Raw genomic sequence first — 25350 nt, 5'->3', positions numbered from 1 at the left:
GTGACAGTTCTTACAGATTGGAGGGGAGCCAACGTAACCCCACTACTTAAAAATGGAGTTGGAGAAAAAGAGGAAATTATAGACCAGTCAACCTGACATTGCTAGTGGGAAAACCTTAGAGTCCATTATCATAGAATCATAGAATTTACAGTGCAGAAGGAGGCCATTCGGCCCATCGAGTCTGCACCGGCTCTTGGAAAGAGCACCCTACCCAAGGTCAACACCGCCACCCTACCCCCACAACCCAGTAACCCCACCCAACACGAAGGGCAATTTTGGACACTAAGGGCAATTTAGCATGGCTAATCCACCTAACCTGCACATCTTTGGACTGTGGGAGGGAACCGGACCACCCGGAGGAAACCCACGCACACACGGGGAGGATGTGCAGACTCCGCACAGACAGTGACCCAAGCTGGAATCGAACCTGGGACCCTGGAGCTGTGAAGCAATTGTGCTATCCACAAGGCTACCGTGCTGCCCCTATAAAAGATTTGATAGCAGAGCACTTGGAAAACAGTGGCAGGATCGGACAGAGTCAGCATGGATTTACAAAAGGGAAACCATGCTGGACAAATCTACTGGAATATGTACTCGGACCCCAGCGATTCACAATAATATTAATGATTTAAACGAGGGAACTAAATGTCATCAAGGAATTCTCCGTCAGCGGGATCCTCCGGTCTGCTGACAGTGCACCCGGGGGTTTCCCGGCGGAGTGGGGGTGGCCACAATGGGAAACCCCACTGGCCAGCTGGCGGGACGGAGGATCCCTCTGACAGCGGTGTGGGGGGGGGTGATGCTCCGGAAAACGGGTGAGGAGGGACGGAGAATCCCGCCCGGGATTTCTGGATCAATTTGTCTCTGCAGCGATAGCCTATCATTCCCCTTTCTGAACTCATGCATGTTATTCGAGGTCTGATGGAAAAGCCAAATTCACGTCGCGGGCAGGCAAAGCATTGTCAGTGAGAGGTTGCTGGGAAACTGCTGCAAGAGTTGAATCTGCTACATCTCATTGTTTTCAACACGCCCACAATAAAATCCAGCCTGTTCTGTGTTGGTAAGTGTTCAGCACAATGTGCGTTCGTTTTAAAAGGAAACTCGACAAGCTGGGCAGCTCAGGCGGCTATTTTGATGGCACAAAGAATGACGTTGGGTTCTCCAACATTCTACGTTGGAAAATTCTATGTGCTGACATTACAGATTTCCCATGGAAAGTGGTGCATTCCTCAGAGCTGAATCAGGCAATACGATTTACAGACAATAGTTGGGACAGTTTGAGCTTATCATAGAATTTACAGTGCAGAAGGAGGCCATTCGGCCCATCGAGTCTGCACCGGCTCTTGGAAAGAACACCCTACCCAAGGTGCATATAAAACTTCCCGAAACAATACCATAACAGATGATTTATCATCCAAAGTTCCGCGTCCATATAAATAGCCATTCCACTCCTCCGCAGAAAATGGTGGCACTTCCCACTCTTCTGCTGAGGCAGGAACCACATCCAGGTGGGCGATCAGCATGTATGGCTGGAGGCTGTCATTTGACCCATGCACAGTAAACAAGTGACTGTAGTTGGCGATAACCTCATGCTGCACAAGGTCCGAGGAGAACACTGTGGGGAACACTGCGAACAGACAAGAAAAGGGTCATGTAATCAGGCGATCAGTAGATGCCAGTTTGTACAAGAGTTGAATCAAAAGCTCATCAGATTTTCCAGCATTTTCTGTTTTTTGTTTCAGATTCCAGCCTCCGCAGCAATTTGCTTTTATCTTAGGAGGGCTGAACCTGGTCATTACAAACATCTTTGTGAAATGAATGTGTCCCTTGGTACTGGAGAGGAGTTCTGTTATTAGTTTGTTGAAGAACACAAGATATGCTTGTACAACAAGAACAAATTCTTTGTTATTTCTTTGGGGATTGCATTAACAATAATTGTTTTTTTAACCTAAACAAACTCAGATGACTTACTGTGGCCTTATTTAATATGCTTCTGGGCGGATGTTTATATCGTCTTACAAAATGCCTCAGTGGTTTCTGGCTTAACATAAGCCTCCCAAATAAAATAAGCCTTTTTAACTCACAGTGTTAAATGCACATGATGAGATCCTCAAAGCATGTTTCATAAAGCACTGAGCAGTTTAACTTATAATGCGTCATCATGTGGGCGGCGCAGTGGTTAGCACTGTTGCCTCATGATGCCGAGGACCCGGGTTCGATCCCGGCCCCGGGTCACTGTCCGTGTGGAGTTTGCACATACCCCCATGTCTGTGTGGGTCGCGCCCCCACAACCCAAAGGTGTGCAGGATAGGCGGTTTGGCCACGCTAAATTACCCCTTAATTGGGAAAAAAAATGGATTGGGTACTCTAAATTTATTTTAAAAAATAATAATTTGCCATCATTTTCCACATTGGGAAAGGAGAATAAACTGAATGAATACTTATAATTCACGATATAACATTAATATGTTTATTAACCGACTATTAATATATCCGAGGCCTGTGGTATTCCGGGCAGGTCACCACTCGGTGCCTGGAAGGGCCCCGTGGCATAAAGGTTTAGGATGACCATCACCTTGATGACCACCAGGAGCAGGAGTCCTCCCCCATTCCACAATATACCAGGTGCACCATGATCTGGCAGATATCTTCAGTTGGCAGCACGTCTGCGCCTGAGACATAAGGCTGTGGGGGTCAAGTCCTAAGGCAAAGCATGTATCACGCCTGATGCTCTGATGCAGTACTGAGGAAGTGCTGAACTCTCAGTGATGCTAGCTTTGGGATGGGATGTTAAATTGAGGCCCTGTCTGCTCACTCAGCAGATGTAAAAGATCTTGCACTCTTTTTGCAGTGGAGTTTTGTTTTTAAGCATACCTTCACACCCACACTTTTTTAGCCTGTGGGGGGAGGAATATTTCCAGCCCCAATTGTCAGCCCAGGGCTTCTGGTCCACTGGTATGGACACCACCCACTGTGTTGCAAGGCCCCCTAGATTACCCTGTGAATTGGCCAATATTTATGCCTCAGTCAGCATCACTGTAAGCAGATTAGCTAGTCATTGTCATGTTGGTGTCAGATTGTGACGTGCAAATTGCTGCAGTTTTTCCCACAACACACCAGTAAACTACACTTCAAAACTCTGCACCGACTGTAAAGTGTTTTAAGATATCCTGTGCTCACTATATAAATGCAATTATTTGTGTAGCACGGTGGTTAGCACTGTTGCTTTACAGCTCCAGGATCCTAGGTTCAATTCCCGGCTTGGGTCACTGTCTGTGCGTAGTCTGCATGTTCTACCCCATGACTGCCTGGTTTTCCACCGGGTGCTCCGGGTTCCTCCCACAAGTCCTGAAAGACGTGCTTGTTAGGTGAATTGGACATTCTGAATTCTCTCTCAGTGTACGTGAACAGGTGCCGGAATGTGGCTGTGGTGATGTGCATCAATGTAAAGGCATGTAGGCTAGCTAGACACTAGAGGGAGCACAAGAGACATCACACACACACACACTCAACCAATAGATCAGTTAGATAGGACACGACCAATGGACATTCATGATACGCAGAGGTGACACCACCACAGGAGGGCATTACACCAACTCATATATAAAGGACACCACACACATGATCTGCCTCTTTCCAGTGGAGACAGTCAGTGAGTAGAGACACAGGGTTGATTCAATTTTACACCCACCACGTGGATTGCAGCAACTGGTTAGTCAGTCTGGGTAGCTATAATAAGATTAGCAGTAGTGTCGAACCCGAGTAATAGAAGTGTAAATAGTTTAATAAACATGTTGAAGTTATCTCCACGTCTGAACCTTCCTTTGTCAAATGCACCACAAGGAAGCCGCTTATGTTACACCTACAACATAACAGATCAGTGGTGACTAGGGGATTTCCACAGTAACTTCATTGCAGTGTTAATGTGAGCCTTCCTGTGACAATAATAATTATTGATTATATTTATTTGTCCCTTTTTTCATGAGACCGGTTGCACCGACAATCAAGGCGCCAGTAATTAAGATCCTGTCCAGGTATTTCTTTACGAATAAAGTATAATGTATTCTTGTAAAAAAGAACGAGGCTTTGTTAACAGGCCCACAGGAATTGTGTTCAGGAATTTAAACTCGGAATTCGCAATCGTTTGCTGTAATACGGCTGCCTGCACAGGCATTTGGGTTCTGGGAAATCTAACATTTGTTTATTATTTCCCCCTCAGCCCATTTCCTTCGCTGCCTTTCTGCGCCAATTTTACAAACTGTCGGCTCCCGGTACAGATGTGCCTCAGTGTCACAGTGACACAATCAGGAGGAACACATTTTGTATCCAAAATGATAAGCCCCCCAAACCCCCAGGAGACGGACTTTACAATATGATGAGGAGGCGGCACGCAATGTCATATCCCTTCCAGTCTCAGGCAGTAACCAAATAGGAAGCACTGAATGTGTGTGTGTGTGTGTGTGTGTTGTGTGTACCCGTAGTCAATGGGGATTTAAAAAAAAAAAAAAATCGCTTATTGTCACAAGTAGGCTTCAAATGAAGTTACTCCCATTTTGAGACTGTTGCATTGACATCTACAGACTGTGGCACAGAGGGCAGATATTTGTTAGATTGTCGGAATAACGAAAGCACAAATATTTGTGTCTCCCACAGTTTCTGTATCGTAAAGTGGCGAGTAATATCAACTAACCGTTATAAAATATATATTCCCATACTGTAAAGAGTCAGGCGGTATTGTCACTGGACTGGTTAGCCAGAGACCCTGGGTAATGTTCTGGGCACCTGAGTTCGAATCCCACCACTGAAGATTTGAATTCAATTCACAAACAAAAAAATCTAGAATGAAAAGTCTAATGATGACAGAGAAGGCATTGTCGATTGTCACAAAAACCCATCTGGTTCACTGATGTCATTCAGGGAAGGAAATCTGCCGCCCTACCCTGGTCTGGCCTACACGTGACTCCAGACCCACAGCAGTGTGGTTGACTCTTAGCTGTGCTCTGAAATGGCCGAGGAAGCTACTCAGTTCGAGGGCAATTAGGGATGGGCAACAAATGCTGGCCCAGCCGCACCCAGTCCACATCCCGTGAAAGAATTAAATTAAAAATTGAAAACATGTAGCCATGGTCAAATAGTACAACTGAAAGGGGTTTGTCTTCAGAAATAAATACAAAGCACCTAGGAACATAGGAACAGCAGCAGGCCATTCAGCCCCTCGAGCCTGTCCCGCCATTCAATGAGATCGCGGCTGACCTGTGACCTAACTCCACATACCTACCTTTGGCCCAGATCCCTTAATATATTTGCTCAACAAAAATCTATCGATCTCCGGTTCAAAATTAACAACTGTTCCAGCTTCAACTGCTGTTTGTTGGAGAGAGTTCCAAACCTCTATCACCCTGTGTGTAGAAGCACTTCCGTGGGGCAGCACGGTAGCACAGTGGGTAGCACAATTGCTTCACAGCTCCAGGGTCCCAGGTTCGATTCCGGCTTGGGTCGCTGTCTGTGCGGAGTCTGCACATCCTCCCAGTGTGTGCGTGGGTTTCCTCCGGGTGCTCCGGTTTCCTCCCACAGTCAAAGATGTGCAGGTTAGGTGGATTGGCCATGATAAATTGCCCTTAGTGTCCAAAATTGCCCTTCGTGTTGGGTGGGGTTACTGGGTTGTGGGGATAGGGTGGAGGTGTTGACCTTGGGTAGGGTGCTCTTTCCAAGAGCCGGTGTAGACTCGATGGGCTGAATGGCCTCCTTCTGCACTCTAAATTCTATGATAAACTATGATAAACATCTCTTCTGAAAGGTCCGGCCCTAATTCTTTGACTATGCCCCCTAGTTCTGGTAAATGCAACCAGTGGAAACAGTTTATCTTTATCTATCCTGTATTTTCCTGTTGGTATCTTGAAGACTTCTATCATAACCTGCACCTGCATGGGACTTACAGGGTGGGGATAATTGTATTCCCAGAGTCCTTTGAAAAATACAAGCTTCCCCACTAAGGACGAGAAGTAAACCTACTGCCGGTTCCACCACCTCCCTGCATTTGTGTTTTCTGGTAGGAGCCTTATTCTATCGCCATGCCCGTTTGGATGGCTGGATGCTTTTGATGCCGGAGGCGAGGATTGGGCACGATATGCAGAGCGGATGCGCTATTTCTTTCACACAAATAATATCGCAGAAGGTGAGCAGCAAGCGGTGATCCTGCTGGTCACTTGGATCCTCATGTACCCGGAGTCAGTGGACACCGGCATCTTTGACCAGCTCGGAGAGCTCATTGGTCAGCACTTCAACCCGAAGCCGTCCATTATAATCCAGCGTTATTGTTTTGATATGGCGGAAAGAGCCCAGGTAAATCGGTCACCGGGTTTATGGCCCGGCTTCGGAAAATGGCCGAGTTCTCCTCTCTAGGAGGGCAGAGGAAACATTACAAGGACACTCTGAAAGCCTCCCTCAATAGATGCAACATCCCCATAAACACGCTGGAATTGCTTGCTCTAGAATGCACAAACTGGAGAAGCGTCCGCGAATGCGCCAATCACCTCAAACATCACAGACTGGAGCACACAGGGGGCTAGAATAAAAGCGGAAGGAGGGTGCAGAACCCAGAGCGACCCACCCACCCACCTTATCAAGTACCGCCTGCCAAACCTGTGGCCGGGTCTGCGGATCCAGGATTGGACTATTCAGCCACCTCAGGACCCACCTCCCCAGAGTGGAAGCAAGTCACCCTCGACCTGAACGACTGCTCAAGAAGATACTGCTGATTATGTGAGTGTGGTAGTACCAGGTATTGCGGTACCCAAGAGGCTGATGACCATTGGTTAAACCCAGGAGTTTACCATTGGCTGTTGATACGTAGCTCCACCCTGACAGGCGGAGTATAAGCAACGGTGCCGTCCCAGCAGCCTTCACTTTCTGTACCGAAGCTGCTGGGGAACAAGTTCTAGTAGATTAAAGCCTTCAGTTATGAAATCACTTCATCTTGAGTGTAATTGATCGCGCATCAGTGAGTCAAATATCTGCTTTGTGCTTCTGCTGTATTAATAATCAGTTGTGAAAACAAACAGATTGCAATTCCGTTAAGACACGAAATTCAGAAACAAATTGAGATGGAACGCAAGCTTACGATGATCATATTACAGCTGTGAATGGGACAATAAATTCCACACTGCTACTTTAGAACCCATTATCAAAAGAGACTTTGGATGTCAGTGTGTGTTACGTGGTCTGGGAGGAAGTGGAATTTAAAGCCTCGCCCAAGGTTCAGTCACGGGAGAATGGATTTAACACTGAACATGTGTTTCATTCTCTTCAAGTGATGAGCGTTTCTTGGTGCGTGTCTCCGCTGTATTCATGTACAGGGGAGCAGGTTGACATGATAAGTGTTAGGTTGGAGGTTCATGAAATGCAATGCATGTTTCTGTAAATAAAAGCTTTCAAATGTATAAATACTCGTGTATAAGGGTATAAAGATTCAGCTCCTCCACTGTTTGGCTACCTGAGCTCTAACAGAATCTATAATATTGAGGAAAAGATGGGCTATTGGGCAAGATTTTCTCCGATAGCAATAAATCCGATAGTCCGATGTCGGGCGGGGAAAGTGGTTTTGGCAATGACGACTTTTTAAGCCGTACAGGGCAACACTGAGTGCAATAAGCAGGCAGTCGGAGGTCCGCGACATATCACTGGTGTGCGGCCAGCAACTCACTGCTTCGATGATCCAGGCATGATATTTAAAGGCTGACTTAGTGCACAGCGAGTGCACCAGGAAACATACTTCACCCAGGTGAACACCCCAGTACCTCGCTGGCATCACCCTGGCATGACCCTCCCCCCCCGAATGCTGCTCTCACCTCCAAGCTCCCCTCGTGGTGCCACTCGCCAGGTGCACACCTTGAGGCCATGCGGGCATCTCACCGTTCTGCCGTCACGCCACCATGGACGTATTTGTGACCCGGGGGCATTATTGTGGCGTGTGGACCAAATGATGAAGCGCTGATGTATTCCAGTGAGGATCCTGACATTGAGCAGCGGAAAACGCGGCCCACCGTTGACAGGGGTGTGGCAGGATGGGGCAAGATGGGGCAGGACAGGGCAGGGCGGGATGATGCTTTCCTACTTTTATCTCGACGCGAGACGCAACTTTGACCATCTCGCGATATTCTCCACTCTCGCTACCAAGTGGACTGACAGGAACAATGGTCTCAGGTTCGATTCCCAGCTTGGGTCACTGTCTGTGCGGGGTCTGCACGTTCTCCCCGTGTCTGCGTGGGTTTCCTCCGGGTGCTCCGGTTTCCTCCCACAAGTCCCGAAAGACGTGCTGTTAGGAACTTGGACATTCTGAATTCTCCCTCAGTGTACCCGAACAGGCGCCGGAATGTGCGACTAGGGGCTTTTCACAGTAACTTCATTAACAGTGTTAATGTTAGCTTACTTGTGACAATAAAGATATAGATTACAGTTACCACCAGAATTAGAGCACAGCTCCATAGTAGAGATATCACAGTTCAAAAGGTGGGTGGCATGGTAGCACAGTGGTTAGCACTGTGGCCTCACAGCTCCAGGGTCCCAGGTTCGATTCCCGGTTTGGGTCACTGTCTGTGCGGAGTCTGCACGTTCTCCCCGTGTCTGCGTGGGTTTCCTCCGGGTGCTCCGGTTTCCTCCCACAGTCCAAAGATGTGCAGGTTAGGTGGATTGGCCATAATAAATTGCCCATAGTGTCCAAAAAGATTAGGTGGGGTTACTGGGTTATGGGCTTAGGAAGGGTGTTCTTTCCAGGGGCTGGTGCAGACTCGATGGGCTGAATGGCCTCCTTCTGCACTGTAAATTCTACGATTCTATGAAAATCCTGGCCAATGCCTTGATTGAAACAAGGTAAAACGGTACAGCGAAATTGCTGCCCACTATTAAACTTTCTTTAATATATGATGTTAAAAAACAACAGCGACAATACACTTTTATTCATTTCAAACAAATATTCATTGAAGTGGCCACTTGGCTTCAAGTTGAAAAGATGACAATTTTGCAATAGCTTTGTTTTTATAAAAGATGCCATTTTCAGTTCAGTTACAGGAAACCATTTGTCTCAAAAACAGAATTCTTTCGCAAATTCCAAGTAAACTTAGCAACAAGCAGATAACTCGTCCCTAGAATTTGAAGATTTGACTCACTGTTTCAATCAATATTCAGAGGGCAGAATTTGGACTATTTACTGTAATTAAACTGCCTCTTCCTCAATTCTCTATCCAATTTCGATACTTGAGAAGATAAGGAAGGCTTCGGGCAACAGTTTCATGATAAGTTATTCAACCACCGATTAATATTTCCTGAGCTGCAGTTTCATCTTCTTTGCTGCCCCCCGATCTGACAGCTGCGTTGAGCCTCTCCTCTCTGAATGGGGCCATTTATGTGATTTCGACACATTCTTCATTAAATCCCACAAACCAGCTCTCTTTACAGTGTTAACTGGAAGGTGCCTGGGCTGTGCACTACTGGCCTGCGCACAGAGCACGTCAACAGTTGCAACACAGCAGTCTGTACATGGCAGCTCTTCACGGAGATGTTTTGCAGAGGAGTGTAAAAGCAGATGCTGAAGGGCCTGAGGAGAGGAGACTAAAGCATGGGTTGTGAGAAGCAGTTCAAGGCGGGGGGGCAGTGCGGAGACATTGTGATGTGTGGTGTGCACCACGCATTGTCAAACACGGGGGCGCGACCCGCGGGTAGGTCGCGGGCGGGTGTCGTGAGGGTCGCGGAGCCGTCCATCGTGGCACTCTCGATGGCGCAAATCTGCGCGCAGCAGCCGGCTGTTAAGAACGCTGCTGCAAGCGGTGTTCAAAATGGCTGCAAACATGTAAAAAAAATACGGCCGCACTGCGCATGCGTGCCAGATCATCAGCATGCATACGCATGATGATCGGGCACGCATGCGCATGATGATCGGGCACGCATGCGCATGATGATCGGGCACGCATGCGCATGATGATCGGGCACGCAAATGCATGATGATCGGGCACGCATGCGCATGATGATCGGGCACGCATGCGCATGATGATCGGGCACGCAAATGCATGATGATCGGGCACGCATACGCATGATGATCGGGCACGCATGCGCACGATGATCGGGCACGCATACGCATGATGATCGGGCACGCAAATGCATGATGATCGGGCACGCATGCGCATGATGATCGGGCACGCAAATGCATGATGATCGGGCACGCATACGCATGATGATCGGGCACGCATACGCATGATGATCGGGCACGCATGCGCATGATGATCGGGCACGCATGCGCATGATGATCGGGCACGCATACGCATGATGATCGGGCACGCAAATGCATGATGATCGGGCACGCATACGCATGATGATCGGGCACGCATACGCATGATGATCGGGCACGCAAATGCATGATGATCGGGCACGCATGCGCATGATGATCGGGCACGCAAATGCATGATGATCGGGCACGCATGCGCATGATGATCGGGCACGCAAATGCATGATGATCGGGCACGCATGCGCATGATGATCGGGCACGCAAATGCATGATGATCGGGCACGCATACGCATGATGATCGGGCACGCATACGCATGATGATCGGGCACGCATGCGCATGATGATCGGGCACGCATGCGCATGATGATCGGGCACGCAAATGCATGATGATCGGGCACGCATACGCATGATGATCGGGCACGCATACGCATGATGATCGGGCACGCAAACGCATGATGATCGGGCACGCATGCGCATGATGATCGGGCACGCAAATGCATGATGATCGGGCACGCATACGCATGATGATCGGGCACGCATGCGCATGATGATCGGGCACGCATGCGCATGATGATCGGGCACGCATGCGCAGTGCGGCCGCTTTTTTTTTTTAACGGTCGCAACTTTTTGTTTTACAAGTTCGGGGGGGGGGGTGTTATTCATTTATTTTATTCATTTTATTTTTATTTTTTTTACAAGTTCGGGGGGTTTTATTTGATAAAGTTTTACAGGAAAAAAATGCAGAACTTTGGACAGATGGAGACTCCATACTTTCCGACACCGGAAGGCTTCACATTCATCCAACAGGTTTCATTGGAGGAGCGTGTACGAGGGCCAAAGGGACCCCAAACCATTTGCTCCATTTTTATCAGCAGCAAACAAGGTAAGAGAAAATGGTGGGTCGCTCAGGTCCGCCGACGTGGGTCGCGAAGGTTGGCCGGGTTGGGTCGCTCAGGTCGGCCGGCGTGGGTCGCTCAGGTCGGCCGGCGTGGGTCGCTCAGGTCCGCCGACGTGGGTCGCGAAGGTCGGCCGGGTTGGGTCGCGAAGGTCGGCCGGGTTGGGTCGCGAAGGTCGGCCGGGTTGGGTCGCGAAGGTCGGCCGGGTTGGGTCGCGAAGGTCGGCCGGGTTGGGTCCCGAAGGTCGGCCGGGTTGGGTCCCGAAGGTCGGCCGGTTGGTAAAAATGGGTCCCGTTTGTAAAAAGTTTGAAGAATACTGATGTGCACCATCCTTCCCGCCCCCACTCAGTAATGATCTGCTCGTGACCTCGGGCAGACACAGGCCGGTACTCATAGAATTTACAGTGCAGAAGGAGGCCATTCGGCCCATCGAGTCTGCACCGGCTCTTGGAAAGAGCACCCCGCCCAAGGTCAACACCTCCACCCTGTCCCTATAACCCAGTAACCCCACCCAACACAAAGGGCAATTTTGGACACTAAGGGCAATTTATCATGGCCAATCCACCTAACCTGCACATCTTAGGACTGTGGGAGGAAACCGGAGCACCCGGAGGAAACCCACGCACACACTGGGAGAATGTGCAGACTCCGCACAGACAGTGACCCAAGCCGGAATCGAACCTGGGACCCTGGAGCTGTGAAGCAATTGTGCTAACCACTATGCTACCGTGCTGCCCCTGGTACTGTCTGATGTACATCCAAATCTGGGCTCTGGGCCCAGTTGCTCTCAGGCAACAGACATAGCAGAAAAATAATTAAAGGGAACTGACATTTCATTACTGGATGAGGAGCACAGATCTGTGTAAGTGCATTAGCAATATTCAAATGGCCTGTCTGAGCAGCTTCCCCCCTTCTAAATTGGCTTTTGTCTTTAGATTTATTTTATTTCTAGACTGAGTGGCCCTCTTTGAGAAAGCAATGGCCAGTGAGTCCCAGTGAGTATTGATCCTCTGCTGTGACCCCTATTGATCCGGGCAGACCTCAACTTTATGACATTTGAGTTATGACGAACGGCACATGCAAGGTTTATAAATTGACAGCCCATTTCAATTTTACAATGTGGGTTTTGACTTTACGATGCCATGCCAGTGCATTCATACATGGGCATTGATGACCTGTGCCGCCCAACTGTACGAGTGAACAGGTTGAACTGTCTTTATTAGGGTTGGTGTCATCTATCAGAGTAGCGTCATTGGCTGGTGTAATGTCTCATGCGACGTAATGATATAATCGGAGCGTCTCGTGGGCTTTAGTGGGGTTCACCATTGAATCCTGCTCGAGCATCATCTTGTAAATAAACCCCTTCTGCTACGTTACACGAACTCGACAAGTGCCACCTCGGACTCTTTCTCTTTGCGGTTACAAGAAAGAACATAACAGTTGGAAACTAATTTTTTATTCCTTTAAAACTTTTTGCCTCAGCCTACACGGTTTTAATGCACGTATACGCTCGTGTTGTATTTAAAACGCGCTCAGACGCGTGGAAGTTCAAGGTTAAATCGAAGGTGGGTGAAAGGCTCCATCATATCCCCCACACTGACCGAGAAAACATATCCCCCACACTGACCGAGAAAACATATCCCCCACACTGACCGAGAAAACATATCCCCACACTGACCGAGAAAACATTTCCCCCACACTGACTGATAAAACATATCCCCCACACTGACCGATAAAACATATCCCCACACTGACCGATAAAACATATCCCCCACACTGACCGAGAAAACATATCCCCACACTGACCGAGAAAACATTTCCCCCACACTGACTGATAAAACATATCCCCCACACTGACCGATAAAACATATCCCCACACTGACCGATAAAACATATCCCCCACACTGACCGATAAAACATATCCCCACACTGACCGAGAAAACATATCCCCACACTGACCGAGAAAACATATCCCACACTGACCGATAAAACATATCCCCCACACTGACCGATAAAACATATCCCCACACTGACCGATAAAACATATCCCCCACACTGACCGATAAAACATATCCCCCACACTGACCGAGGAACATGTCCTAAGAGACACAGGCATCGACAGTCACCTCAGCCACTTGACAGAGCGAGAGTTGAGAGCACTTAACACCGCCGGGCACCCCATGAGTGATTCCCGGGCCTGGTCCAGGGTCCCAGGTTCTATTCCCGGCTTGGGTCGCTGTCTGTGCGGAGTCTGCACGTTCTCCCTGTGTCTGCGTGGGTTTCCTCCCACATAGATCCCTGAAAGTTGCCACCCAGGTTGATAGGGTGGTGAAGAAGGCCTATGGAGTGTTGGTCTTTATTGGTAGAGGGATTGAGTTCCGGAGTCAGGAGGTCATGTTGCAGCTGTACAGAACTCTGGTACGGCCGCATTTGGAGTATTGCGTACAGTTCTGGTCACCGCATTATAGGAAGGACGTGGAGGCTTTGGAGCGGGTGCAGAGGAGATTTACCAGGATGTTGCCTGGTATGGAGGGAAAATCTTATGAGGAAAGGCTGATGGACTTGAGGTTGTTTTCGTTGGAGAGAAGAAGGTTAAGAGGAGACTTAATAGAGGCATACAAAATGATTAGGGGGTTGGATAGGGTGGACAGTGAGAGCCTTCTCCCGCGGATGGAAATGGCTGGCACGAGGGGACATAACTTTAAACTGAGGGGTAATAGATATAGGACAGAGGTCAGAGGTAGGTTCTTTACGCAAAGAGTAGTGAGGCCGTGGAATGCCCTACCTGCTACAGTAGTGAACTCGCCAACATTGAGGGCATTTAAAAGTTTATTGGATAAACATATGGATGATAATGGTATAATGTAGGTTCGATGGCTTTTGTTTCGGTGCAACATCGTGGGCCGAAGGGCCTGTACTGCGCTGTATTGTTCTATGTTCTATGTTCTATGTTCTAAGTCCCGAAAGACGTGCTTGTTAGGTGAATTGGACATTCTGAATTCTCCCTCAGTGTACCCGAACAGGCGCCGGAGTGTGGCGACTAGGGGATTTTCACAGTAACTTCATTGCAGTGTTGATGTAAGCCTACTTGGGACACTAATAAAGATGATTATTATTATTATGACTAATGCCTCTTCCAGGAAGGCAACGTTGGATAGCGGGAGTTATCCTCGGGATCCCGGGCAGAACACAAGTACTGTATTGTAGCTGTCGAGCCCAGCAATAAACTACCTTTAGTTGGAAGTCCTTGATGTCGGTGATTTGAGGAATCCACAACATTCCACACAGGGTCTAAGCAAGGTGGGAGGTCGCAAAATGAGCTGCCAACCCTTCCCAATCTTTACTGCCCCCCCTTCATCCCCCCACCCCCATCCTGCCCTAACGTCAGTTTCTCCATTCTTTCCTCATAAATCCGTCAGAGGACTCTAGGGTCGAGCCTTGTCATGGTTCTCTCCACTCACTGCCAACAAAGCCGATATAACATTTCCCTTGTTTCACACAACCAGAGCGGATTGTGGTGGCAGCAGTCTAACCGGGGCGCAAAATATTTGATTGTTACCTCTTTTAGCATATATTCGACTGCGCGACCTTGTGGTTTGACGCCCCGAGTCAGAAGGATGTCGATTTAGCAAAACATTTTATTCATTTTTTCCCTGGATGCGCCTCTGCCAAGTGGAACTATTCGAATTGCGCGTGAGAATACAGCTCAGATGAAATCTCCCATCCTGTGGGCCAGTGGGATATAATAGGGGGAGGTATTATGTACAAAACTTCCCCGTACCTGCCCGCTTCAGAAATTAGCGAAGATGTCGCTTTCTGCAATGATAAATGACAACAAGTAGTTTTACTGAAAGTGAAGTGTGTCTGTATACCTGTTCTATGTGGTTGCTGCATGTCATGGGCTTGTTGTAAAGGGCCACAGGCCCATTGGGTAAGGACGTGAGCTGGTTCTATATCGACATGGTTTTCTTGCTTATGGCCACAGGCCTGTAGCATTAAGCTACAAGCTGTGAAATAGATCCAAACCAGTACGAAACAACGCACAGATCTTTTCCATGGCCAGCACCAGAGGGAGGTATTTTTAGATCTCTCCCAGAGATCAACTGATACAGTCTCCCCCACCCCCACAACCAACTGAAGCACATAAGCCAGGGCAGATGTTAGCTTGCAATTCAGTTTAGCTTGCAATTCAGCTAAGATCGTGTGAAGCATTTCGTCAGTCACCGTGTGACTACTTTCACAAAGTCCATTGTTGAAGGGACTTTCAGCCGCACTGTTCATGTTTTCACTCATGTTTCTGAATTTTGTTTTGCAAAATTCTCCCCTATTGTCAATTAGGAATTTAGCCAGTGACCCAGTCTGGTCCCTTTCCATTTTTCCACGATTTTATCCACAATCACTATTACTTGTCTTTACCATCTACTACTGTAGAAAGTCTGAATCTTGTTGCCATGCCTATGAAACAGACATTGACATAGAATTTACAGTGCATAAGACCATGGACCATAGAATTTACAGTGCAGAAGGAGGCCATTCGGCCCAGCGAGTCTGCACCGGTTCTTGGAAAGAGCACCCTACCCAAGCCCACACCTCCACCCTATCCCCATAACCCAGTAACCCCTCCCAACACTAAGGGCAGTTTTGGACACTAAGGGCAATTTTAGCATGGCCACTCCACCTAACCTGCACATCATTGGACTGTGGGGGAAAACCGGAGCACCCGGAGAAAACCCACACATACACACGGAGAACGTGCAATCTCCGCACAGACAGTGACCCAAGCTGGGAATCGATCCTGGGACCCTGGAGCTGTGAAGCAATTGTGCTAACCACAATGCTACCGTGCTGCCATTCGGTCCATTGAGTCTGCACTGGCCCTTGGAAAGAGCACCCTACTTAAGCCCACACCTCCACCCCATCCCAGTAACCCACGAACCCCACCTAACCTTTTTGGACACTAAGGGCAATTTGGCATAGCCAATCCACCTAACCTGCACATCTTTGGACTGCGGGAAGAAACCGGAGTACCCGGAGGAAACCCACGCTGACATGAAGAGAACGTGCAGACTCCGCACAGTGACCCAAGCCGGGAATCGAACCTGGGACCCTGGAGCAGTGAAGCAACAGTGCTAACCACTGAGCTACCGTGCCGCCCCGCGAAATGTAAAATTAAAATGTTTCTATCCTTGCTCCACACCTTTGAATTCACAGCGACTACTTCATTAAGGCCTTGTGCCATGAGAAACGTACAATAGGCCGAGTTGGTGTCCTCCAATACTTCTTACATCTCTCACAATTTTCACTAATCTCTTCAATAATCATTTTTTTACCATTCTGATTAGAGAAGGTGGGTTTATTAAAGGGATGAAATAATGTTCCGATTGGGTAAATTGTAAATCTGCAAACTTTCCAAAGGCAGTTGCTTTATCATGTTCCGTGTCCAGTTTCACGTGTGCCTCCCTCAAGCATGGTTTCCTCAGCGGTAAGGGGATCTCACTAGATATTGCGACCTGGGTTCTCCGCTGTTGGGATTCTCCGTTGCGCCAGCAGCTCACCCGTCCACGCCCAGGGATTTCCCGACGGTGCGGGGCTGCCCACAATGGGAATTCCCATTGACCGGCTGGTGGGATGGAGAATCCCGCCCCACCTCTTCACTAATAATAATTCTGCACAAAATCACCACTCTTTTCAGTGACCTTAAAGTGTTGCAGCCCCTGAACCTGAAGTACGTAGAACTTTCATTTTACTACTGAGTAATTCGAAGTAATCAATCCATTCCACAAACTCTGGATGAGCAACCACTTCCCAACACAGTGCAATTGAATGAATCCACGACGGGTATTCTCATTACCAGACTGAAGCTTCTTGTGACCATTACAATTCCCTCATGCTGAGCAATATCTCTACCCCCCACCCCCCTGCAACCCCCGAACATTCCGTATCGTGCGTCGCCTCAGAAAACGCTGTGTTTTGGACAATTTACCCCATAATGATATTTCAAATCGCAGCAGAAACACGTGGGGCTAGATCCTCCGATTTTGTGGCTACGTCCGGAGGGAGCGTCTGGTCTTACGACCAAAATGTCGGTGCCGCCCCCGCACCAATGCTCCGCCCGTGGGGGTGCTAGCAGCCCCCGGCTTTACCTGCAGATCCGGACGGAAGATGGCCGGGTCCGTGGCCGGGCATGCTCATGGCACCGACCTGCGACGGCCGCGCCGTACAACATGCCACCAGCCGTGCGTGGACCCGGCCTGCCAGATAGTGCCTCACTGTAACCCCCTTGCCACCCCCGGGCCACCCCCCACCAGTCCCCCCAGCCGATGCCGAAGCCCCCCCCTGCCAGCGGAACGGCTCTAGCCCCCCACCCACCCCCCGACTGTGGCGGCGCTGGGCACAGTCCGCAGCCGCCACGCAAGGTCCCCGAAAACTGAGAGGACACGCGACCGACGCCGTCGGGAAGTCAGCCTATCGGGGGCGGAGCATCAGGGGAGGACCTCAGGTGACGTCCCGTAGCCGTCCCAACAGCGTAATAATAAATAATAATAATAATAGCTTATTGTCACAAGTAGGCTTCAATGAAGTTACTGTGGAAGGCCCCTAGTTGCCACATTCCGGTGCCTGTTCGGGAGGCCGGTACGGGATTACGTGCGCCGTAATCAGCGATTACGCCATTTTTGAGGGGGCGGTGTCCCCTATTTTGGCATAAAAATGGATTCTCCGGCCAATTGCCGAACGCGATTTCGGCATCGGCAGTCAGAGAATCCCATCCATAATTTCCCGAGAATTTCAGGGGTTAATTCTTCTGTTATTATTACTTCATTCCTGTTGATCGACTGATCTGCCAAAAAGGGTGTCCCTTCTCAATTCTTTTGTCTCTGTCGTATTGGTGCTTTCGCCCCATTACTGATCGATCTGAATACAGCACAGGCCTTCACCTTTCTTTTCGTTGGAAAGACGGAGGCTGAGGGGTGATCTGATTGAGGCCTACACAATTCCGAGAGGTATAGGCAGGAATAGTCAGAAGCTTTTTCCCAGGGTGGAAAACTCAATTACAAGGGGGCACAAGTTCAAGGTGAGAGGGGGAAAGTTTAGGGGAGATGTGCGGGTAAAAGATTTTCACGCAGCAGGTGGTGGGTGCTTGGAACGGACATAACCCATGCGCAGATTCTGTTACTGCTTACATTGGTCATAAGGCTCAGATTCAGAGACCGTCAGGGCAAAATCAAAACTTACACTTTGCTTAAGTCACTCTTTTCAAAAGTAACTCAGATTACAAACTTATGTCTGAAAATAAATCTTTTTCTTTTTTAAAAATAAATTTAGACTACCCAATTCATTTTTTCCAATTAAGGGGCAATTTAGCGTGGCCAATCCACCTACCCTGCACATCTTTGGGTTGTGGGGGCGAAACCCACGCAGACACGGGGAGAATGTGCAAACTCCACACGGCCAGTGACCCAGAGCCGGGATCGAACCTGGGACCTCGGTGCCATGAGGCAACAGGGCTAACCCACTGCGCCACCCTGCTGCCCCTAATCTTTTTCTTCATTGTTTCCAGTCTTTACCTTTTGATAACCATTTTCTGCCACCACACTAAACGATTCAAGCTAAATGGTAAAGTATGAATCAAGACCAAGACCTCTTCCTTGATAGCAGGTTTATTCACAAGATGCAGCATTATAAATATCTGCCTCCTAACGACTAACCCACCCTTTCTCCCTTTCTCTATGTGCCCAAAGGCAATTAACCCATCAATATCCATCAGCTGTTCACCTTAAAGCTTAACTATATAATTGACCTCCCATGAACTCACGTTTGCCCAGCATCCAGTCCCGTTTGGGGGTTAGATGGACAAACAGTTAAGATAGATGGGAGATGGGGCACGGTCTACCCAGATGGGAACAGAGTTCCATACCGCGTGATTAGCCGGGTGTAGATCGGGGCCTCAGTGGGGAACGCGCGGCCGAGGACGCACTCAGTCCCATTTTCTGCACCGAGGCGCCATGCTCGCTGGAACTTCTCAGAGCAGGGAGAGATCGGGACGCCATTTTTAAATGGTGCCCCGATCTCTTGACTCCCCGATGTGAACCCTGAACCCCCTTCCCCCCCCCCCAAGCCACAACTATCCTTTAAGGGGGTCCTTGCGCCACCCCCCCTCCCTGCACCACCCCGCACCGGGCAGGGAACCCCCGGGCCTCATTTCCATTGTGCCAACCTGACACTGCCAAGGTGCCTAGGTGGCACTGCCAGCTGGCAGGGCACTGCCAGGACACCAGGATGGCACTGCCAAGGTGCCAAGCTGGCATTTCCGACGCCCGGGGTGCCCTGCGCGGTGCGGGGCGGGGCTTGGGGCAGTTCGGGGGTCGCATCAGGGGGTCGAGAGACTGGGGGCGCCCCGAACTTTCCCTGCACTGAGGAGTTCCGGCTAGCAGAGCTCCTCAATACAGAAAACGGGACTGAGTGTGGCCTTGCCTCGCGGCTGAGGCCCCCAATCTACCCGAATGGTTATTTGATAGCGTGGTGTTTCTCGGCCCTCGGGGTACCGGGAACCACCCGGCTAATTGCATCGCTATGGGACAATATGCCGATTTGCCAGAAAGCGATACCGCCTACAATGGGGGGGGGGGGGACACTATCATCGCGGGATCTCCCGGCATCTATCGACTGCACCCCGCTGCTTTGTGAGTGCAACGGGGCCAGTGGATCTCGCCCCAAGTTGTTTGCCCATCGTTTCCCCCATTGACTTTGTTCATGACTAAAACCTCTCTTTCTCTCTCTCCATGTTTTCTCTCGGGCGGCTCTCTATCTTGCCAACCATCACTGCATCTTTCCCACATGCAAACAGTTGTGACATATTTGGTGTTCCTGCAGTGGCAGCAAAGCTCAACTATATATTTGCTTAAACATTATAAGTGGCTCGAAGCAAGGTCCGCTGTCATTGGCAGGGTATAGAAATTTACACTTTTGTATTAAGCGATCAGAGATGGATAGGCCCTTTAAGCCTCCGCTCAGTGATTGGCAACACATGACAGATCTGGAACTGTGTAATCCAATGATGTACCCAGAGAAAAATCAACCACATTGCCTCAGGGGGTGCCTCAGGGGGTGGTGGCACGAGATTCAAATCAGCAGGAGCTTTTCAAATAGATGCAAAAGAGTCAAGTACTGGACTCAAACTTCTATCAGGGTGAAATATGGACAATTGTGGGAATAAAATTGGAATAAAATCATTCTTGACATGACAAGGTTCTTGTACATGGTCATAGTCCTTTGGGTTTTCTCAAAGCTTCTCTCCCTTTAAGATCATTCATTTCACAGATGCACTTTCCCCTCCCCCATCTTCTAGTCTGTGCAGGACCGTTTACACCCAGACTTCTCAGAAATTCCTGTTTGGTTAGTTACCCCTGGCTCCTACTCAATACAGATGAATCATTCTGGTGGATGCTGTAGTTGGCAGCCACAGGTGGCAGCGGAGCATGGCAGCGGAGCATGGCAGCGGAGCATGGTAGCGGAGTATGGCAGCGGAGCATGGCAGCGGAGCATGGCAGCGGAGCATGGCAGCGGAGCATGGCAGCGAAGGTGAATCAGAGAGTGTAACAGGGTCATTTGAGCAGGGAGGAAGAGTGTGGCGCAGTGAGGGCTCATTGAATCAGGACCATTTATGTATGGGGGGGGGTGGACGTTTAAGGAGTGGGGGGACAAGACTTTCACTTGTTTCAATAATGCTGAGTGGTTCTGTGCAATCCCTCTGGGTAGCACGCAGGTGTTTAAATCCTTGTTGAGTTTTAGCAAGCACAAACAAATAGTCAAAGGGCTGAAAAATTTGACGGTATGAAACAGGGAAGGTTACATAGAACATACAGTGCAAAAGAAAGCCATTTGGCCCATCGAGTCTGCATCGACCCACTTAAGCCACTTCCACCCTATCCCCGTAACCAATAACCCCTCCTAACCATTTTGGACATGAAGGGCAATTTAGCATGGCCAATCTACTTAACCTGCACATCTTTGGACTGTGGGAGGAAACCGGAGCACCCAGAGGAAACCCACGCAGACACGGGGAGAACGTGCAGACTCCGCACAGACAGTGACCCAAGCCGGGAATCGAACCTGGGACCCTGGCGCTGTGAAGCCATAGTGCTACCATGCTGCCCTATTATCTCTAGTCTTATTGGTATCATGTGGTTACTACTCCTAGCTACTAAAGTTGCTTAGCAAGTCTTCCTGTCAGTCTCTCCTAATTTAACACATTTATATTCTAATTCTTTTGTGGCTTTCGTCTTTCTGATTGGTTAGATATGTGGAGCGTCTGTTGTTAGACAGTTCCCTTACTTTGCTCTCTCTGCCCCCAACCACATTCTACTGTAAAACTGAATTTCCTTCCTAATTGACCCACTCGATCCACAAAGAGCAGGATACACCCTCCACGACGGATCCCCATTGATCTCAACCTTGACCTCAGCTTCTTGTTCGAAGAACACGGCTTGGTCGCCATTTTGGCTCCAGATTTGTGGTTCCTCACTGATGACTGATATTAGTAATGGGGCAGAAATTAAGAGCCTGATCCACACCATCCAGAAGCAATGCCACGGGAGTTGCGCTAAAGTTGGATAATGCCATGAATAGTAACAGCGAGTGAAAATGGCACTACACTGAAGTGTAACATTATAAGCCAAGTGCCCTCCATTCAGAGGTCTGTTATCTGACTGCATCTAGATAGAATTTTGAAAGCATTGCAGACTGCGAAATGCTGGCTATTTCTATTTTCAATACTTAGACCAGTGGTGGGTAGCCTGGGCGAGTGAGTGGGCTGCATGAGTGACCCTCCTTCATCGCAGTGGGCTGCAAGATTGAAATCGGGGCTTGTTCACTAACCGTGACCCCATGAATAAGATTCAATACATTGAATACACACTGAATATTTCATGAGGAGTTATGGAAAATGCTTAATCATTTATATATTGATGGAATTACCATCAAGTTCAAATGGGAAAAACAAAATAAATATTTTTGCTTCAGATGCAGTGGAGGCGCTGGGCTCCCACCGTCAATGTTGTGAGCAATCAGCGCGCTCCTTACCTCACTCGCCCTCGCTTCACGTGCGACTCACTTCACTCACACCGATCAGTGAAAAACTTGCGGACGGAAATCAGCGGAATGTGGCAAACCCAGCCCGCGGGCAACGGCCAACAAAATGATTGGTGGGCTGCGCTCTGAACCCAGATGGGGCGCATGTGACCCCTGTGGGGTAGCTTGCCCACCACTGCCTTAGACGTTTGGAGATTGAGGTTAGCCATGCTAACACAGACAGTTAGATTATTAAGACTCACTGCGATCATCGGGTGGGATGACAAACTGTTGGCAAAACCAAACCCAACATGAGTCGGAAGAACTCAGGGGAGGGAGAATTATCACTGTATTAAAGTGTCTCTTTAATAAGCTTTGCACAAAATAGTCAGGATACCTTCTGCCCCCACTCTACGGTGTAGCTGGAACCCAGTCAGATATATTCGTGGACGTGATCATTAAAAAATCAAATATTGAAAGCATTTGTTATAAACAAGGTGCATCGCAAATGAGGGCAACATTGCAACTTCTATTCTACTGTAAATCCTTACCCGGCTCATTCATGGTTTCTACCACTGTGGACTGCCCGGAGGAGCCCTCACCTAACTCGCCTCCCACTTTACGAGTGGAGACCCTGGCACGGGTCTGAGGGGCACCGGGAAACACCAGCAAACAAAAGTGCAGGTGCAACCAACTCATTGCAAAGCCAGTTCTTCAATTGACTCCACATTGTAATCCTTTCCTGCCATTCGGCCCATCGAGTCCGCACTGACTGACCCTCTGAAAGAGCACCCCGCCCTCCCCCCACCCTATCCCCGTAACACCATAACCTGACCCAACCTGCAAACAAAGGGGGGCAATTTCGCGCGGCCAATCCACCTAACCTGCACGTCTTTGGACTGTGGGAGGAAACCGGAGCACCCGGAGGAAACCCACGCAGACACGGGGAGAACGTGCAGACTCCGCACAGACAGTGACCCAAACCGGGAATCGAACCTGGAACCCTGGAACTTTAAGAATGGAGCAATAATGAAAAAGAAAACATACATTTCCCTCCACTTGACATTGGAGTCTTGCTGCCTGTGGTCTGTTTACCCCCCCCCCCCCCTCCCCCTCTGAAATAAAGGCTGGGGTTCCAGTCATTGGGAATCTGTCCCATCCTGAGCAGGGTGCAGCTATTCGGTACCTGTGGGCAGGTAGTCTCCAAACTGTGCCAGGGCGGCGGGGCTGAGGTCGTCGGGGCTCCGGGAGACGGTGGCGATGCGCAGAGCCCCCTTCAAGTTGGCGAGGAGTTGGTGCCTCTCCTGCAGGGTGAAGTTGGCAGCGGGAGCGGTGCCCACACTGCGGCGGGAGCCGGGCGCCTGACTGCCGGCCGGGCTGAAGGTGTAGGTGCGGATCAGCAGGGCGCTGAGGAAGATGAGAAAGACAGATACCAGCAACAGCACGATTATCGCCGCCACCTTAACTTTCCCCTTTATATTTTTCATCTCCCCCCCCCAACTCCCACTCCGGAGCAGCAGCAGCTGAATGTCTGACCTCCCAGAGGAAGCTTGCACTGAATCTGACTTGGAGCAGGAGTCAGCCAAGAGCAGCCAGCTGTTCCTGTGCACTGCCCTGTGGGAACTGTAGTCCCTCCATTCAACGTGTGATTGACAGAAAAGAGTTCACTGGCCAAGAAGGCCATTCCGCCCATCTTCCTTGTCCCTGCCCACTCCAGGGCACAAACCCATGCAAAAGATATCAAGTCGGGCACCCTCCCCCGGCAGAGTGCCACACTGTTGGGGGCACCGTCTTTCGGATGTGATGTTAAGCCCCCTGCCCTGGTCGCTGGTGAATGTAAAAAGCCCCCCCCCCCCGCCCACCCGGGACAGGGCCAGGTACAGGGTGCGTATCCCCCGAGTCCTCATAGAATTGTAAAATTCCCACAGTGCAGAAAAAGACCTTTCGGCCCATCGAGGCTACACTGAGCCTCCGAAAGAGCCCCCCCCCCCGAACTCAGGCCCACTACCCCCCTTTCCCACCCGCGCCCTATTCCCGTAGCTCCACCTAATCTTTGGACACCAAGGGGTACTTCAGCATTGCCAATCTACCTAACCTGCGCATCATCGGACTGTGGGAGGAAACCGGAGCACCCGGAGGAAACCCACGCACACACGGGGAGAATGTGGAAACGCCACACAGACAGCGACCCCAGGCCGGATTTGAACCTGGGTCCCTGGAGCTCTGAGGCAGCAGTGCTAACCACCGTGCCACCCTGGTCAATATTTATCGCTCAGTCAAGGGGAGGCGGTGGCGTAGTGAGATTGTCACTGGACGAGTAAACCAGAGACCCAGGGTTAAAGCTCTGGGGACCCAGGTTCGAATCCCCCCCCCCCACTGCAGATGGTGAAATTTGAATTCAATAAAAAAATCTGGAATTAAAAGTCGAATGATGACCATGAAACCATTGTCGATTGTTGTAAAAACCCATCTGGTTCGTTCATGACCCACCGGGAAGGAAATCTGCCGTCCTTACCTGGTCTGACCTACATGTGACCCCAGATCACAGTGATGTGGTTGACTCTTAAAATGCCAGTTCGGGGGCAATTAGGAACGGGCAACAAATGCTGTGCTTACCCATGATGCCCCGCATCCCATGAAAGAATTTAAAAAACATGACAGCAAAGAAACCCCAGATTATTTGGTCACTGCCACATTGTGGGGGTACAGGGGGGGGCTCCCTGCGCCAAAATTGCCTAGTCACCTTGCCCATGCGGCAACACTTGAAAAGCACTTCCTTGGCCCAAACCAGGAAGTCCTGAGGTTGTGAAAGGTGCTATATAAAGGCAGCTCTTTCTGTTCTTACCGTAGCATCCTCCCTTTTCCTCGATGGTTCCAGAGTTCCTTACTTTACCTGGAGTTTTGGGAATACGGAAACAAGGATAATTCAGCCTGTTCCTGCCATTCAGTTATGATGAAGGTTGGCGGCCGATCCTCAGCTTCATTCACCAGCTTTGACTCCGTTTCCCTGCCGCTGTCGGCTTTGAAAGCTTCGATTGTTCGAATATCGACATCTCTGGGAGCCGCAGATTTCCAGTTTTCTGAAAATTGATTTCCTGTATCAGTCCCAAG

The 25350-nt window shown here is 49.6% G+C and overlaps 1 protein-coding gene across 3 annotated transcripts in view; it reads right to left on the bottom strand.

Moving 5' to 3' along the window:
- The window catches only part of LOC140393703 (N-fatty-acyl-amino acid synthase/hydrolase PM20D1-like), a 96212-nt gene extending 71105 nt beyond the window's left edge, over nucleotides 1-25107 (bottom strand). The window contains exons 1-3 of one of the 3 annotated variants that reach the window (XM_072480001.1): nucleotides 25085-25107; nucleotides 23426-23646; nucleotides 1395-1627 (exon numbers count right to left, since the gene is read on the bottom strand). In XM_072480001.1, coding sequence (XP_072336102.1) covers nucleotides 1395-1627; nucleotides 23426-23646; nucleotides 25085-25092 — 462 coding nt within the window. In that variant the 5' untranslated portion in view covers nucleotides 25093-25107. Of the gene's footprint in view, nucleotides 1-1394; nucleotides 1628-23425; nucleotides 23791-25084 lie in introns of those variants that run through there. The other 2 variants (XM_072480002.1, XM_072480000.1) reach the window with 2 other exon arrangements.
- Between the last annotated feature and the right edge of the window lie 243 nt (nucleotides 25108-25350).

Source organism: Scyliorhinus torazame, chromosome 17, assembly GCF_047496885.1.
Source record: "Scyliorhinus torazame isolate Kashiwa2021f chromosome 17, sScyTor2.1, whole genome shotgun sequence".
In the NCBI taxonomy this organism is placed as follows: domain Eukaryota; kingdom Metazoa; phylum Chordata; class Chondrichthyes; order Carcharhiniformes; family Scyliorhinidae; genus Scyliorhinus; species Scyliorhinus torazame.
Note: the sequence above shows the minus strand (reverse complement) of the source record. Positions and strands in the feature narration are given on the sequence as shown.